The sequence below is a fragment of the Bacillus rossius genome, chromosome 10, assembly GCF_032445375.1.
Source record: "Bacillus rossius redtenbacheri isolate Brsri chromosome 10, Brsri_v3, whole genome shotgun sequence".
Taxonomy (NCBI): domain Eukaryota; kingdom Metazoa; phylum Arthropoda; class Insecta; order Phasmatodea; family Bacillidae; genus Bacillus; species Bacillus rossius.
Window position 1 is genome coordinate 37,238,048 of NC_086337.1, and position 17,657 is coordinate 37,255,704.

Here is a 17,657-nt window from a genome sequence, read left to right on the forward strand (position 1 = left end):
TAACTTAACTACATCCATTTGTGATTTTGGACGTGGAAAGCCACGTGATAGCGAGGGAAACTTCACCGTAGACGTGTGTGGACACCCTGGGTAATGCGGACGGGCAGGCAGGGGTAACGTGGAGGCTGCGGGGTGCTGTTGCAGCCCAGCAGTGGGACCAGCTGATGGAGCAGAAGGACCAGGCCCTCCAGGAAGAGGCCAGGCAGCAGCACGTGTTGGCGGAGGAGGTGAAGGCGCAGCTCGAAGCGGCCACGACGAGCCACAAGGCCCGCGAGGCGGAGGTGGGTGACGCTCAGTGTCCGTCCGCCCCCCGTCGCGACATCCCGACACTCGGCTGTGTGTTCACTGCAGGGCCGTCGATGCAAACCAAAGGACCCTGGGGCAAACAATTTGTTTTGTCTGCCCCCCCCCCCCCCCCCCCCATCATTTAAAAAAAAAAACCACGATTAAAAAAAATAAATTTAAGATTAAGAGGTGTAACGTGGCCATAACGGTAAACGTGATCTGGAAAAAATTGGATGAATGTGAGATTTCCAATGAATTTACTAGCAACAGAATTGTAATTATATTTGTTGTGCTTTCAGGACAAACACAAGCATAAATAATATTTTGGAGTTCAACCGGATTCCTTTGATTGCTCAGGCCCCGGGGATTATGCCCTTCACTCCCCATTTCTTGACGGCCGTATCTGAATGACGATTAGATGGAAAATTGCATCTACATTATTAAAAATATGTTTAAAATGTTTAAACAAGAAATTTGTTGGAATTTTATTTTTTTGGTATTATGCCTTGGTGACGAGGCAAACAGCTGACCACCCAGGAATATTGAGGAAGGAATTTAGTGAGAAACCATCCTAGCATTTTTATGGAGCTACTTGGGTAAAAACACGGCAAACAGAAATCACAACGAATGGCCCGGGATCTGAGTCCAGGTCCTCTCAAATGTGAGTCCAAAGTTTTTCCAATTGCACCATGTTGCTAATGTTAGTAAAATTACAGCTAAACCTCGTGTACAATTTAAATCCTCAAGGGGCTTAAAAATTTAAAAAAATTAATCCAGAAAACTTCAAAATATTTTTAACTTCTGCATGGAAACTTTAATCTAGAATTTATTTAGTGTGCTTTGCAGTACATACATTATTCTTCTCTGCAAAATCTGATAATGAAGTAAGAAAGAGAAATAAAATTTATCATGTCAATAACAGGCTGAGGTTAGTAATCAGAATATAAAAAAAATGTAATAGGAATTAATTAATACAGTACTTATATCAGTTAAAATAGTAAGTTGAAAGAGGGTAGCAGGGTATAATTTTCATGTTTAACATAATAAAACCAACATGATTCTTATTGCATTATTAATTCTCTTTTGTGAAGTAAATAAAGGCTGCCAGGCACTTTGATTTGAAATTAAGCTAGTGGATAGGGAAACATTTATTTTTCCCCCTGATGGTTAGACATTTGCTACATTGCCGCAGTTCAGTACCTGTACCTGATTTTTGACAAAATTTTTTTTTAATTTTAATACATACTGCCCATCTTGTTTAAATACATCAATCGGTTGATAGCGTAAAGTTTCCTTTCGGCTCTGTGAACATTTGGTTTTGCGCCATCCACCCCAGATGGGAGTTTAAGTACACTTGGACAACCTGTGCACTGTGAGTATGTAAAATTAGAGATTTTATTAATTTGTACATTTACTTCAAAAAACAACTGTATCGCTCCAAATATAGTGTTCTAAGTAATAGGGTTCGGAATTCTTACCCGGGTCGCACATTACCGTTCCGTGCGACTTCCGCTGTTCCGTTCGCGAAGTTGCTTCTACCGAATGGGAATGGCGCACGCGCGCGGAGAGAGCCAAGGTGTTGCGCGTCGAAGGAAAAGTAGTCCGTCGCGTGTCCCCCCGCAGCTGCTGGAGACGATCGCCGACCTGCGGGGGCAGCTGGAGGGCCAGTCGACGGCGATCGGGGGCCTGCAGGGCAGCGTGGACCTGCTGGAGGGGGGAATGCAGGTGCTGAACCAGCAGATCACCGGCCAGGAGCAGGAGCTGGCCCGCGCCCAGCAGCAGGCCGCGCACAAGCTCAGGTCAGTCGCCCCCGCGCGCTCCTCTCCCCCCCCCGGGGGTCCGGACACCCCCTCCCTTCCGGCTTTGAATACAATATATATACTGTATGGAAGTCGCGAGTGGACAGGATTCACTCTGCGTTTTCCAGGAGTGTGTGATGAGCAGCTCGGGAACTTTCACCGCTGCAGGGCGCTGCCGTAACGTCCTGTATCGTCTTGGGTTGTTATTTACACGTTAGAGCGCTGCACTGTCGCCCGCTGTCATTCCCCCGCACCCCTCCTCCCCCAACACATAACTCATTGCAGCTCAAGGTCGTTCAACGGGAGTTTAAAGAGTTCGACACTTGTCCGCCAGGGACCACCACAAGTCGATGCCCTAGGGATGGTGGCAATTGCGGCGGTGAATTAACCAACTAGTACCTCAAACCGTATTAGAAATTTTAACCTGGGCTGGCGACTTCCATACAGTATATTATATATATTCAAAGCTTCCGGGGACTTGGGACGACGTCATACTGTACCTATATTTTGAGGTGACCTCTTGTAGTTAAAAATTATTCTCTCAGCGAGCAGATTATATTTTGTAATTTTTTTTTCTTTGCTTGTTTAATTGGTTATGTTACTCTGCACACAAGTGCGTATCTACGAATGGCTTCTTTCAAAGTGGAGGGAAAAAAATTTTTTAAGTAGCTGTAGTTAGAAAATTTGTAACTAATCCTCACAAACTACCAATGGTTCCTACCGTTTTGAGTTGGATATGCCCAGTGGCGGATACAGAAAAAAAAAACTCAAAAAGGGGGGGGGGTTGCTAAAAGACATCTTGAGCTATGGGTGTAGTAGCGAATCATCAAGACACTTGCAAATCTTAAGAAGACTTTATTTAAACAGTTTCTAAGACAAGAACTACAATATTTAATTTTTATCTTTAATAATGAAAATAATGAAGTTGTTCTGGTTTATGTATGAACGCGTTCGAATGTGCATTGACATGGGCGGCGGGGGTGCACCCTCCCCTCCCCTCGCCATGAACCACGCTTGGTGCTGGGCCTCCCGTGTCAAGGGGGAGGGGGGGCATGCGCCCCCTGCTCCCCCATATGTGTCTGCCATTGCATACGTCTTTGTACTGCACACATTATTCATTTTTCTGTAAGGCATGTGTTGTCAGTGGAAATAATGTTAACATTTTCAAGTAACAATTTCTCAATGAGCATATTGTGTTTCACTCATTACTTAACCTAATTTCATAATTTGTGAAATATATGTTGTGAAGGGCATACATATGTATTTTCGGAATCATTATTTTTTTTTTCAGTAAGTACTTTGTTTTTATCAGCCGGTCTTGAATGAAATGCCAGTGTTAAAAAAAAAATTAATGTTAACAATTCTTTTTACTACTTAGGCAGCTTTTTACATGGTGTTATAGTGTACATATTTTAGTATTGTTGTTTTAGGATTGAGATAAATTTTTAATTGCAGTTAGCAAATTTTTTTTTGCAGCTATTTGTAGCTACAATGATCAAGGAACATCGAATTGAACAGAGTATACAGAGGTGCCCCCCCCCCCCCGCCCCAAACACTATGACTCACCCCCCCCCAACCTAATGATGCGCCATTCCCCCCCCCCCCACACAAATTGTTTATGCCATTTTCTCAATGATTTACTCAATGATTTTATAATATTATACTTTTTTAGTATTATATTTTATTACATTTTGCATTAATTAAAACTGATTTTCTAATATTAATTTTGGTCATATCAGGTAATATTTCCATCCTGAATCGACAGATGCCAAACTGCTTTTGTTGAGGAAAGTGCGGGGTTGCCAATTTGATTTACAAGATCCCTTTCAATTATCAAAGCACCAGAAACGTATTTTCACATTAGAAGCTATAATTATGTAAATAATATATAAATTTTTCTCGTCTTTTAACCACCCCTCCCCCCCCCCCCCCCCCAAAAAAAAATTTTATGACGCAGTCTGCGTCGTTACCCCCCCTTTGTGGGCACCCCTGGAGTATATGTAGTACTGATTAGGGACACTTTATTTATCTATTGCACGAGATTATGTTCTTGAAAATATATGGCAGTAGTACACAATATGTGATAACATAAGTCTTTATGCCACGATGGAAGGTTTCATGCCCAAACTTTGATAAAGACTTTCACCTGAATTACTGCCCAAAACTTCATATACAAGCGGCTGTGGACGTTTCTGTGGAATAATATTCTGCAGTATTCGTGTTGAATGTTGCAAATTTTATTTACTTGTGTATTTTGAAAGTTTAAGTAAAACATGAATATTTATAATAATTTTTCCTTAAGGATTTTACATTTTAAACAGATTATGTATCTCTGTATTAGAAAATGTACTGATGATTTCAACAGCATTATTTATTACTAGACTGACTAGAATTTCAACATTGCAAAGATTTTTCCACAGAAAATTGTGCACATATAAAAAAAACTAATAAAAAAAAGCTAGCAGGTTATCAAAATTATACAGAAAATTCTATACCTGCAGCCATGTAAGAGGGCATGGAATCTTCCAAGCAAGCTGCCATAGATTTATGCTCGCTTGAAACTCTCAAAGCAAGAGGTGTTAAACAATCGAAAACCCTTCTGTCGCTTGGCCAAACACAAAGACTTTCTGGGGAGAAACACCACTTGGTGAATATTTAACCATCATTGGTCCCAACCTCCTCACCACAGGAGCTGTGACCAACGCCGTCAAAAGGGCGTGAAGAGGGGAAGGGAAAAAGGGGAAGGGGGGGGGGGGTGTGGCGGCGACAAAATCCCCGGTCCTGAGGTGTTTTTTTTAATGCTTGTTTTTTTTTTTATTCTGATAGGACAAAAGTTACAAGTTATGTGTTAATAGAATTTATAGGAAACTTTACAATTAATGAGATAAGTGCAGATAATGTTTATGGGTACGACCATAGATTTTTTTTTTTAATTGTTGAGTTTGAGAAGATGTACTTTAAATAATAGGGACAAAAATATTTGCCCCCCGGGCACTAGTTTTCTCGTGATGGCCCTGGCAGTGACGACCACCGCCAGCAACACTTGCAGTAGCTGCGATACCTCTCTCTCTCTCTCTCTCTCTCTCTCTCTCTCTCACCTGCTCTCTGTGTGTGTGTACTGTGTTCGTAGCGACCCGGCCGGTTCGTGGGAGAGTGAGAGCGGCAAGCTGACGGCTCTCTCCGTCTTCCTCCTGCCGTTCCTCTCCTGGGTCCTGTCAGGCTCTCTCCCCCTCACCCTCTCCTCCGTGCTGGTCGCATGCGCCTTCGTCCTGTACCGTGGCCTCTGACGGCCGCCCCCCCCCCCCCCCCCCCCACGCACACCGCTCGCAACAACCCTTCGCACGTACCTCGTGGCGCGTGTATCGGTCCGTGCCCGGTCCTCTTGATTACTAACGTGCCAAAAAAGCCATTAGTTAATATCTTAATATACCGTGGGTAGTAGCTTTGAATATATACATACTGTATAGAAGTCGCGAGTCTATAGGATTTACTCTACGTTTTTCAGAAGCGTACGATGAGCAGCTTGGGAACTTTCACCGCTGCAGTGTGCTGCCGTAACGCCCTGTATCGTCTTAGGTTGTTATTTACACGTTAGAGCGCAGCACTGTCGCCCGCTGTCATTCCCCCGCACCCCCCCACCCATCATTAACTGCAGCTCAAGGTCGTTCAACGGGAGGGGGAAGGGGTGTTTGAAGAGTCCGACACTTGTCCGCTAGGGACCACCACAAGTCGATGCCCTGGAGATGGTGGCGATTGCGGCGGTGAATTAACCAACTACCTCAAAACCGTATTAGAAATTTTATCCTGGGCTGGCAACTTCTATACAGTATACATATTCAAAGGTAGTAGTAGATAAATCATTACCAGACACTAGTAACCCTGTTTTAAGTAAGTTCCTTTTCGTCCTAAAGTTAAAAAAAAAGTATAAAACTAATGACAGTGAGTCATCATATAAAATTATTCTACGTTGTAAAAACCCAACATATGGCAAAGTATTTCTTTAAGCATTTAATTTCCGTTCACATATAGTGTCGGACATATTAAGTAAGCAATTATCATACTTGCCCAAACATCCCCTACTTTTTTTTTTTTTTTTGCTTCCCATGTCGTATATACTGTAAAGTTAAATATTTTTAAGAGTTAAAGACTGGATCATCCTTGGATTTTAAATTTTGATTTTACGTTTGGTGTTTATTTTTTTTGATTGAGTGCATGTAATGGCTTGCCAATTGTTGTATGAACTGACTTCAACTTACGTTTAACCAAACAAGTTGTAGAGGTGATCATTTTTATATTTTTACTTTTGTAAAAAAAATATTGTACATAAGTAAAAAAAAAAGTTTTAAGCATGTGCCTTTTGAGCGTGTAACATTGCATGCCCCTGTTGTTTGTGATAAGATTTATTTCATGCAGAGACACATGGTAATTCAAAATGTTACACTATTGTTACACTACGATTTAATACACATCTTGGTCTTTACATCCACTCATAGATAACTGCCTCCCTCGTCGTCTGTACCAGAAGTACCAACTCAATAGAAAAACATAACATTTCTCAAACAGTTTAACACTCCCCCTCAAGTTAAACATTTTAATGACAGTTGACAGAAAAATTTTAACTTGACACAATATAAACCCTTCAACAGAAAAATTTTAATTTCAAAGCTTCTCTAAAGTATATAAACTTGTTCAGTCCCAAAGCCTTTGTGAAAATGTCACCTACATTTTCTTCTGTGTTTACATACTTAAGGGTGAGCATTTTCTTTGTAATAACATCCTTTAGAAAATGCATCTTGATGTCAATATGTCTTGACCTCTTGCTATTCTCGAAACTTACAGCCATGTTAATCGCACTCTGATTGTCTGTGTATAAGGTGGGTATCACGGTATTGTTCTCGAAATCTTGGAGCACACCTTGAAGATAGAGAAGATCAGCAGTTGTTGTTGCACATGACACGTATTCGGCTTCTGCTGTTGATAGTGCTACTGCTGACTGTTTCTGTGATGACCAAAGAATAGGATTTTGTCCATGAAAAATTACTGAACCGCTGGTGCTCTTACGATCTGTTGTGTCTCCTCCCCAATCTGCATCAGAGTAGGCACACAAGGTTTTGTCCGAACTTGTTTCAAAAGTCAGACACACTTCACTAGTTTTCTTCAGGTATCGCAGTACTCTTTTACCAGCAGTCCACAGTTGGTTTGTTGGTTTATGTAAATGTCTGCTCAAAAATGATGTGGCGTAGGCTATATCTGGTCGGCTTACAGTAGCCACATACATGAGCGAACCTACAAGTTCTCTGAATGGCAGTTGAGCATTTACAGGTTCTTTTGTGTCAATCTGGAGATTATTTTCCATTGGAGTATTTGCCCCTTTGCAGTCCTGCATCTTAAATCTCTCCAACATTTTGCCAATAAGTCTTGTTTGTGAAATCTTCATTTGATTCCCATTCCTTATTATATTGGTTCCCAGGAAGTCCTTTGGTTCCCCCAGATCTTTAGCATTGAACTCTGTTTGTAAAGACTGTTTTAATTTGATGCACTCGACTGATTTTCCTGTAATTAACATGTCGTCAACCCAAACAATTAACCACACATTTTCACCTTTGTACAAGCAGAAATCACAGTTTGATCGTTGCATCCCAACAGTTTCCATAAAGTTATGGAATCTTTCATTCCATTTTCGTGGAGCTGACTTGAGACCATAAAGGCTCCTGACAAGTTTCAATACTTTCCCTGGCTTATTTATCACACCTTCTGGTGTTTTGATGTATACATCCGAGTCTAAGATGCCGTTGAGAAACGCGGTAGGTATGTCAAGTTGATGAATTTCCCACATGTTTGAAAGAGCAACTGACAGGAATAGTCTTACTGTAGGCAGTCTAGCCACAGGGGCATAAACATTGTAAGATGATTTTTCCTGAAACCCCTTTGCCACAAGTCTCGCCTTCTTCGTACCATCTTGCTTTGTTTTAAACACCCATTTTGTGTCTATGGCCTTTTCTCCTGGAGGTAGGGTGACTGATGTCCAGGTTTCATGTTCTTCCAGAGCTTGAATTTCATTTTTAATTGCCTCTTCCCAACCTTCGCCTATCTTGATTGCCTCGGCATAGTCCACTGGTTCACCAGCACATAGGCAGTAGGCAATGTGAAGTTCATAGTCATTGAGTCTACTTGGTTGAACAATTTTCCTTTTTGTTTTTCTCGATATTTGGTTTCCTTGGTTTTTGAATCCATGAAAATCTTCTTCGCTATCACTTGTTCCGACATTCACATCACTGTTATCTGGCTGAATTTCTTCAAAGCGTGAAAGACTATGCTCTTCTGTTGCCCCTTCTATGGGCAGAGGGTTTTCTTCAGTCACAGATGAATCTTTGTTGAAAAACACATCATCCTCATCAAACACAACATCTCTGGACTGTACAATTTTGTCTTCTTCTGGATCCCAAAGCCTGTAACCCCCTCCACAATAGCCCACAAGCCTCATGCACTTACTTTTAGGATTCAGCTTATTCATCCTGGGTAAGGTCACTACCCAGGATTTTGAGCCAAAAACTTTCAGTTTTTCCATGTTCCTTTCTCCATACCAGTAATCTGCAGGTACTTTGCCCTTCGGCAGAGACATGGTGGGACATCTGTTTAGTTCATAAGTTGAAGCAAGTAGTGCATCTTTCCACATATGTTTAGGTAGGCCTGTTTCTACAAGTTTTACTCTTGTTTTGTTCAGTAAGGTTTGGTTCATTCTTTCAGACACTGGATTTTGTTGAGGAGTATATGGCATAGTGTATTCTAGTATGATACCTTTACCCTTGCAGTAGTTCTTGAAACTATTACACACATACTCCCCCCCATTATCACATCGTATTCGTTTGGTTTTGAGCCCAAACTGAGTTTTAATCAACCTTACAAAATCAATAACATTCTGTGATGCTTCATCTTTGGATTTCAAGATCTTAACAATAGTAAAGTGTGAATAATCATCAATTAGTGTCTGAAAATATTTTTCCCTATCCTTAGTTGGTGGATTTATCGGACCACATATGTCTGAATGAATAAGATCTCCAATGTTATCTGATGACTTATCATGAGCAGGAAATTTAAGTCTATTCATTTTCCCTTGTATACAAACACTGCATTTGTCTTCGCTATATGGAAGAGCTATAATTTTAAGTCCATTTCTGCCCAAATGACCAAGCCTTCTGTGCCATAGATTATTGTTGACATGGAGGTTACAACTTTCATTTTCAAACTCAAAACTAGCTACAAATAGGTTTCCTTGCAACTCACATTCTATTGGGAAATTGCTATTGGTTACTATAGTTGCACGACTCTGTGTGAAAATTACTGTGTTTCCTTTAGAATTGAGTTTTGAGACAGACAGTAAATTGTGAGACAATCCCTCGACAATGAGAGCATGTATGGTTACAGTTCTATCCGCATATTTGAGACGTATAATGCCTTTGCTGTTACTTGTTAGGGTGGAACCATTTGCTACTTTTATGGTTACTGGATACTTAAGAAATTCAACTTGTATCATGTGCTTTTTAAGTGAATCTTGAACCAAGTGTTCTGTGGCACCAGAATCTACAATGAAGTTTATTTTCCCTGTTGCGCTTATGTTTACTTCAGAAGAGAGAGCAACGAAAGAAATTTCAGATTCAACATTATTTACATATGCTTGATGTGATACTAATTTACTGTCAGTGGGCTTACCTTGATGTTCTTGATCACCATACCTGGGCCTGCCTTGACCGTAACCCCTTTTGCTGAACCATCCTCTTCCTCGTCCTCTTTCAGGGGTTGTATTTTTGCTAGGGCAATTTGAAATGAAATGCCCTAAGCCATTGCAACCAAAACATCGCCTATTGGTACGTTCTCTTGCGCTGAACGAGCATTCACTATCACTTATCACTACGTTTGTATTCTTCATCTTGAGTTCTGCATCCAGAAGTCTACTCTTGACAAACTCTACAGTCAAGTTATCGGTGATGGTTTCCAGCGCTGTTACAGTTGTTTCGTAAGGAGACGGCATGGTCAATAAAAGATGACACACTTTGTCACTCTCGTCCATTTTGCTACCCGTTTCTTCTAGTTCACGTATCAAACGGTCAAACTGTTGAAAATGTTCCTCTAATTCAGTTCCGTCTTTGCACTTTAAACTCAATAACTTTCTTCTCACGTACAGTTTTGATAAAATCGTCTTCCTTTCAAAAATGTTTTTCAAACACTTCATCATTTCATAGGCGGACTTTGCATCTTTAACATACTCGATATGTCGGTCAGTTAGACACTGTACTATAATTGACCGAGCTTTTGCATCCTTCACATGTAATGCCTTTTCATCTTGTGGTGTTAGTTCTTTACACTTTTCCGTTATTTCGTCTTCCAGCACTTCCTTACACTGTTTTTCGTCCAATAAACATTCCACTCTGAATTTCCAATTTGAGAAATTTGTCGCAGATAACTGAGGAAGATTGTTGTGCAATGCAGCCATCTTGTCTTCTTCTGCGGCGACTTACCGTTTCCAAGACATTTGTAGTTTTAAATATATCTCCCTACATGTGCCATAGCGAATTTTTTTTTTTTTTTCTCCCACTTTCACGGGCTGGGCCCATAACCTGATAAGATTTATTTCATGCAGAGACACATGGTAATTCAAAATGTTACACTATTGTTACACTACGATTTAATACACATCTTGGTCTTTACATCCACTCATAGATAACTGCCTCCCTCGTCGTCTGTACCAGAAGTACCAACTCAATAGAAAAACATAACATTTCTCAAACAGTTTAACAGTTTGCACGATTAAAAAGTTTGTTGTTTGTAGTAGATTATGTTTTATTTATTTAAAGTTTAAAAAAATTCCATAAACAATATTAAATTAAAAGTAAAGCATTTATCAAAAGCATTTTGTCTAAAAGAAAGTCTTCTATTATACCATTATATTTAAACAACTACAAAAATAAATTGTTATGAAGTTCCTACAATATGTAGTTAGAATGAAAACTTCTGTGATATTGTACCTGTCGAAACTATAATAAAATATACATACATATAATGGGAGGCAAATTTTTTCCCTTACATATCAAATTGCCAAAACAGTCATGTTTCATGTTGTAAATTTAAAATTTTATTTTTAGTTATTGTTAAGTTAATGTGAGTGTTGTTTTAAGATTGCCAAAGGAAGTATCAAGCTATGCAGTATCATAATATTGCCTTAAAGATGAACTTTGTTAAATAAATAATTAGTATTTATATATGTAAATAGAGTAAAGTATATTCAACAAAAATAAAGTTTTCCCTTACACATTAGTATCCGTTTGTTAAAGTATTACGTACTTGATTCTTTAAATAGCACCAATGGATCATTCAAATAATCTACAAAATATCTTATTATTGCTTTTAGGAGCATCTGTTTCTTTATCTTTATTCCATGTGTTTTGCATATTCTCAGCTTAACTAATAGCTCAGTGAGATTATAGCTTTATAATGAACCTGTCTACCTATTTGCACTTACACATTAAATGTAATATTTATTAATGAGGAATATTTCACACTTACATACTTGGCCAGGTAGCATTTTTCTGTGGTTAATCATTAAGGAAATAGCATTTCTGTCTTAGTTTCAACATCAGAGTAATTACTTGAATAATGTACCTACTGTAAAATTATTTGGGTTTCAAAAACTTAATATTTTGTAACAAAAGGAACATTTTAATGTTCTGTAGAAACTAGTTTTTTTGTCTCAGAATATTGATACAATATGTTAGACTTCATGATTGACTTCATCTACTCATACAAAACTATGACATGTAGATCAGTATGTGTGAGATATTTATTATTATTTATTAACCAATTTTACACTCTTTAATTGTTTGACAGGCTGGACGTGAAAATTAAAAATTGAGCCAAACTGTATTTGTAACTCCCTGAAGTAGGGAATAGATCCCCAATAATTAAAATGTTTATAGTTAAAGAACAAATACCAGTGTGTTGTGTATTTAAGGAATTGTACACTTCCCCCCCCCCCCCCCCCAAAAAAAAAGAAAAAAGACAAATTAATTTTAGTACTTGTTGCTGAGGTAAAGTGGTAAAAGTTTTGGTTGGTGCTAATGGGACACGTCCTTCCATAATCTCGGTAATTAAAGTGAAACTTGAAACAATTTTTCCCCCCTCTCAGATGCAAGGCAGGTAAGCGGTTCACTTGAGTGTGCTATAGACGTGAAGATTGAAAAATTATTTGAGCTATCAAACGCAGCACGAAAAAAAGTAATGAGATACTAGCTGCAAGTGCCTTGATGTGGAACGTTGAGGTATTCAATCATCAACAATGTTTACCCCTACTGTCGCTGCTCGTTTTCGGTTTTGCCAAACCTCTGACACGCAAACTTAGTAATTCATACAAAACAAAATTTACAAGTATTACTGACACTAATTATTAATAATTTTTAAAAATATGCATGAATTCAATTATTTGTAATGAGCTAAATTACAGTTTCAATGGGGAAAAAAAACTAATTATATTTACAATTTGATATGCATTATCGGTACATGCATATCAACGAAGAATTTGCCTTGAATCGGCAAATAGTTCTGTTTTATTTGTCCGTTCGTTTCTACTTTTAATACGTAGTTAGTTTTTAGTTTCACTTATTTCTTGTCCCTTCCCTAATGAATTACGCTTCGCGGGCTAGGTTTTCACCCCCCCCCCCCACCCCCCCAAAAAAAAATGTTTAGTTTTTAATTGAGAACCCGGTTAACCTAATGTCCGGTTAATAGGGTCCCGGTGCCAGCTCGGTTGGCGTGTGTGTGTGTGTGTGAGAGAGGGGGGTGGGGCCAGCATCTCCCTCCTTTCTCCCCGGTGACCTGGTGTTGGTGCTTCCCGGTGTGTCCCCCTCCTCCCCCGGCGCAGAGAGAGGGACGCGCACTGGGAGGCTGAGCTGCGTCGCCGGCTGGCGGAGCTGGCCGCCCGCCATGAGGAGCAGAGGCAGCAGTGGCGCTCCCAGGTGCAGCAGTTCCAGCGCAAGGTGCAGGACAAGATCGCGCACCTCTCCAAGCTGTGAGTGTAGTGTGTGCCTGGTGCAGGGGCGTAGTAGCCAAGGGGGGGGGGGGTTTCAAACACACCCCCCCACTTCCCCCTTAGCACCAAATATTTAATTAATTTCTTATTCATCACTCAAACAAAATTTCATATATTAAAAATAAAAATTAATCAAAACTTTTTACCATTACAATATTTAAATTTAAGTGTACCGAAAACTGCTAAAAAATAGCACTATTTTACACCCTTAAAATCCACATTTTCCCGGGGGAGGACCTCCCGAACCCGCCACTTTAATACGGGGGGGGGGGCCATGCTTCTTAACACCCCCCCCCCCCCCCACACACACACACAAATCCTGGCTACACCACTGGTACCTGCCCTCTCTCTCTCTCTCCGTCCCGCTCGCGGGGCCCTTCCACCCGTCTCCGTTTGCTCGTTATTCAAGCCAGATTCGGAGTTGAACATCTAACTATTCACACAAATATTAAATAATGTTTTTTTTCCTATAAAAAATTGAAACGTACCGTGAAACTTTTTTTTTTCACACACACTTCACAGAGTTTAAGAAAAAAATTGATTCAAAGTCCAGTGAAATCCAAAAAAGAGAGAAATATTAAATGAAACCATAATGCAGTGGTGTAGAATTCAAGAAGAAAAAAAAACCTCGAAATGAATTTTTTTTAAGCCAGAAATGTTTAAGTTTGTTACTTGTATTGTTGATACAAATAATTATGTACTAAGTATGTTACAGGGAAAAAAAAAACCTATTTAAAAAAAAATACTTCTCAATCAATCTTCTGGCTTCAAACGTGTTACTCTCTTCTTATCTAAATTTGTATACAGTAGAACCTTGACTAACCTGGGTAATGGGGGGGAAGGTCAGCACGGATAAGCGAAAATCACAGATAATCAAATTCAGATGTATTTAGGTTATACAATACAGCAAAATTTTTATGTAATTTATATAAAACAAATTTACAAGTATTATTGAAAATAATGATTAATTTTAAAAAATATGTAAAATGAAATTATTTGTAATGAACCAAAACACAGTTTCAATGACAAGACATGAATTATATTTACAATTTGATATACATAGGTAAGTACGTGTAATTTAACGAATAACTGGCCTTGAATCAGTGAATAATTCTTTTTTTTTTGTACATTTATTTATACTTTTAATACGTAGTTTTTAGTTATACTTCTTTCTTGCCCATGCCCAGTTACATGGGTTATGGATAATCAAGATTCTACTGTGTGTTGAGTTACATTTACTGAAATTAGTGGTAACAATATTTAAAAAAAAAAAAAAAAAAAATTGATGTGTAGAATTGAATATTTAATTATTTGTGAATATCAAATATTTTTTTGAATACTCGCAGACCACTAGGTATTACAAAATATCGGCCTCAGTTTGCTGCATGTACAGATATATTTTGTCATTTTGTAACTCAACAAATCAGAACACAGTACATAGATTTTTTATTCAAACTAACATAGTCTTTAATGTTTTGCAAACCATTCTGTTAACTTTAACAAGAAAAACATTAAACTGTAAATTCTTTAATAATGAATATGACACTTACTGACTAAAGTGGACGTGATATTATTTGCTTGAGTGAAAAAAAGTAACCGTCATTTAAATTGTGTTGGAATTTACATATTGAGAATTTAAATATTTTTTTTCTATAACTATAATGCAACCTTATGCAATTAAAATGTTATTACGACTCACATTTTGACGAGGCCTATTTTTTGCTTAGTGTGTAGTCCACGCAACTGAAGCACAGAAAACTATATCATGGGTGGACACAGCCAAAAAAGGGTACTCTACTTCACTGTGTTGTTTTTGCAGTCTGGAGGAGTCACGCAAGCGCTACGAGAACCGCGAGTCTCGGCCGGAGGACTTGAAGCTCATCGCAGCCCTGCGGCAGGCGGTCGAGGACAAAGATCGGGAGTTGGCCAGCCTGAAGGGGGAGGGGACGGTCACACGGCCTGGCGCGGCCCCCGTCGGGAGCGGTCACTGCTGGGAAGGCGGAGGGCCCGGGGGTCCGGGCAGGGAAGATGCAGTCGTCTCGCCCCGAGCTCCTGTCGAGGGCTTGCAGTCGGCTGACGTGCCGGCGGGTAGCACCCGGTCTGTTCCCGGGGCCAGCGCGTCAAGGTCCACAGACCACCCCCCGGACCCCTGTTGACTTCTCCGGTCCAGTTGCGAGCTTGACCAGAGGGCAACGCCCTGTAGCTACCCAGAAAGTGATCTGATTGACCACCAAGCGAGAACCAACTCTCCAAAAAACATTTGGGGCAGTTGTTGTTGTAGTTCAAGACTGTGTTAGCTATTATCATCTTTGAAAGATTTGTGCAATGGGAGTGCATGACTTCGATGTAAGCTTTTGGACGTACGCCATTGCTAAGGTCCTTTAGCGATGGCGTATGTCCGAAAGCTTATATCAAGTCATGTGTTAGCTAAAGATGTTAAATACCTTCTAGCAATGATGCGCAAGTATTTTCCACGAAAGGAATTACGAATTAGAAATTTTTTTATTTGATGTTGCTTGAGAACCTTTTGTCAATTTGCTGCTACAGGTTGTACTTAATATCACTTATTTATGCACATTTAATTAATCTGTTCATTACATCAGCCACGATGTTTTAATGTCCTTTGCCACCATCAGTGTTTTCTTTAACAGAGTAAACAGTATCTCATTTCCTGATAGTAATGAGGTGTTGAAATTTTTATTCTTCAAACTTAGGTAATAACAACACTTTTTAATAAGTACCGGTTACAACTTTGTGCTAGCTGTGATATGCCTTTTAATAATTAGAGACATTTTAATAAAATATGTGGATACACTATGTATTGAGGTAACTAATTTGCAATTGGCATCAACATCAAAGAATCTAAAAGGTTATGCACATGAATACCTACCTTGATAAATATTTGTAATTCTGAAGTGCATTGTGATAGTTGTCCCACAGTTATTAGTTTGCTACGAAAACTGAAATTAAAATGACCAACTCTACCGTCGAACAGTTTTTTTTCAATATTCATGGTAGGAACTGTCGGGAATTGGTTGCAATATCTAAAATTATATGATGGAAATATGTTACTGAAATTAATGAAGTTTGTATGTAGTGTGTGTGATATTTTTTGCATGAAAAATGTGCTATCTAGAAGAGTACATATCTATGCAGTATTTAGGTTAAAATTTAATTATAGTATGTGTGGTTCTGGATTTTTATTTCCTGAAATTTTTTTTGGGCACAGTATTAACCATTGATAACCCCCCTGTTGCAACCCACCTTTGTTTTCTGGAAAATAGTAAATGGACCCAGGCTTGGATACTACTTTTAAATTGTAGGTATATTGTATTAGTGTTAATGTAAAAATTAAATGGAAGTTGCACCTAATAATGTTTCTGAGAAGTTTTAAAGATTACCTGAATACACTTAAGTTGGATATTGAATTACCATTGTGATTATGTACTGGATTTTTAAAGTATGTAATTTATCACCAGAACTAATGTGTATGACATATCCAATTTATGTGCCAAAATTCAGCTTTTCTGTAACAGTCACAGTATGCAGGACTACATCCATTTCCAAATTAGCATACTAAACTGGTAGCTCTTTACATTTTGCATATAATGTACATGTTAGCACCTCAAGGAATTACATAGTTAAATCGCTTTGCCTGTAGCTTACATTCCACTTCGAAATTTGGCTGTTTTAGGTACTTCCGTTTTTATTAAGTTAGTCAGCCAATTATTTAATGAAGATATTGTTCCAATTTGCATATTAAGAAGGAAAATTGTGCTAATGTTTTAAAAATAGTCTGTAAAAATTTAAGTATGATTATTTAAGTCATATCAGTTAACTAACGCGTTAATGACCGTGTTTAAGTTTGTGCTCAAAGATCGAGTGGGATGTTAACTGAAGGTATAGTATTTGTTGTTCTGAAAATATTAAACTTCCTTTTAAAAACTCCCTGTGGCACCTAGGGCTGTTATACATTATGATGCTAGCATTTTCTTAAGACATTCTGTAGTAAACAAACATTGAGAGATGGATGTTGTGTTCACCATGGAACGATGAAGGTAGACATCACATGATTTTTTTAATATGTCAAATCTTTAAGCTGGACTAGTCATTCTGTGTGATTTGCACGTTTCATGTTGGTTTATATGACTGGCAGCTTGTAAAACGTTGAGTGTGTTTGAGTGGATAAATAATATTGTTTTACTGGTTTGTAATATATGATGTCTTGAAAAAAATAATAAAACAAATTGTATTTATTATTTTTTTGGAAAAATTATTTTTTCATCTTTATATATATGTCTACTGCCTTAGTGGGGATTGACTGCATGTAGGAGAGGGGGGGATGATAGTTAGTGAAGTTGATTATGTGGTTGGGATTACTTTAAGTTATACTTGTTTTTTTTAAATCTTTTGTTTTATGAAATTTTTTAGGTGCTTTGTGGTCTTAAGAATCTGTTCTATAGGTGAATCGAGAGTCATTTTAGAAAATTGAT

The 17,657-nt window shown here is 38.7% G+C and overlaps 1 protein-coding gene across 4 annotated transcripts in view; it reads left to right on the forward strand.

The window, feature by feature from the left end:
- The window catches only part of LOC134535957 (protein FAM184A-like), a 93,838-nt gene extending 76,415 nt beyond the window's left edge, over positions 1 to 17,423 (forward strand). For 3 of the 4 annotated variants that reach the window (XM_063375395.1, XM_063375394.1, XM_063375397.1), the window contains 4 exons: positions 145 to 281; positions 1,909 to 2,084; positions 12,997 to 13,143; positions 14,984 to 17,423. In XM_063375395.1, the coding sequence (XP_063231465.1) occupies positions 145 to 281; positions 1,909 to 2,084; positions 12,997 to 13,143; positions 14,984 to 15,320 (797 nt within the window). In that variant the 3' untranslated portion in view covers positions 15,321 to 17,423. Of the gene's footprint in view, positions 1 to 144; positions 282 to 1,908; positions 2,085 to 5,214; positions 5,378 to 12,996; positions 13,144 to 14,983 lie in introns of those variants that run through there. The other variant, XM_063375396.1, reaches the window with a different exon arrangement.
- The last annotated feature ends 234 nt before the right edge of the window (positions 17,424 to 17,657 follow it).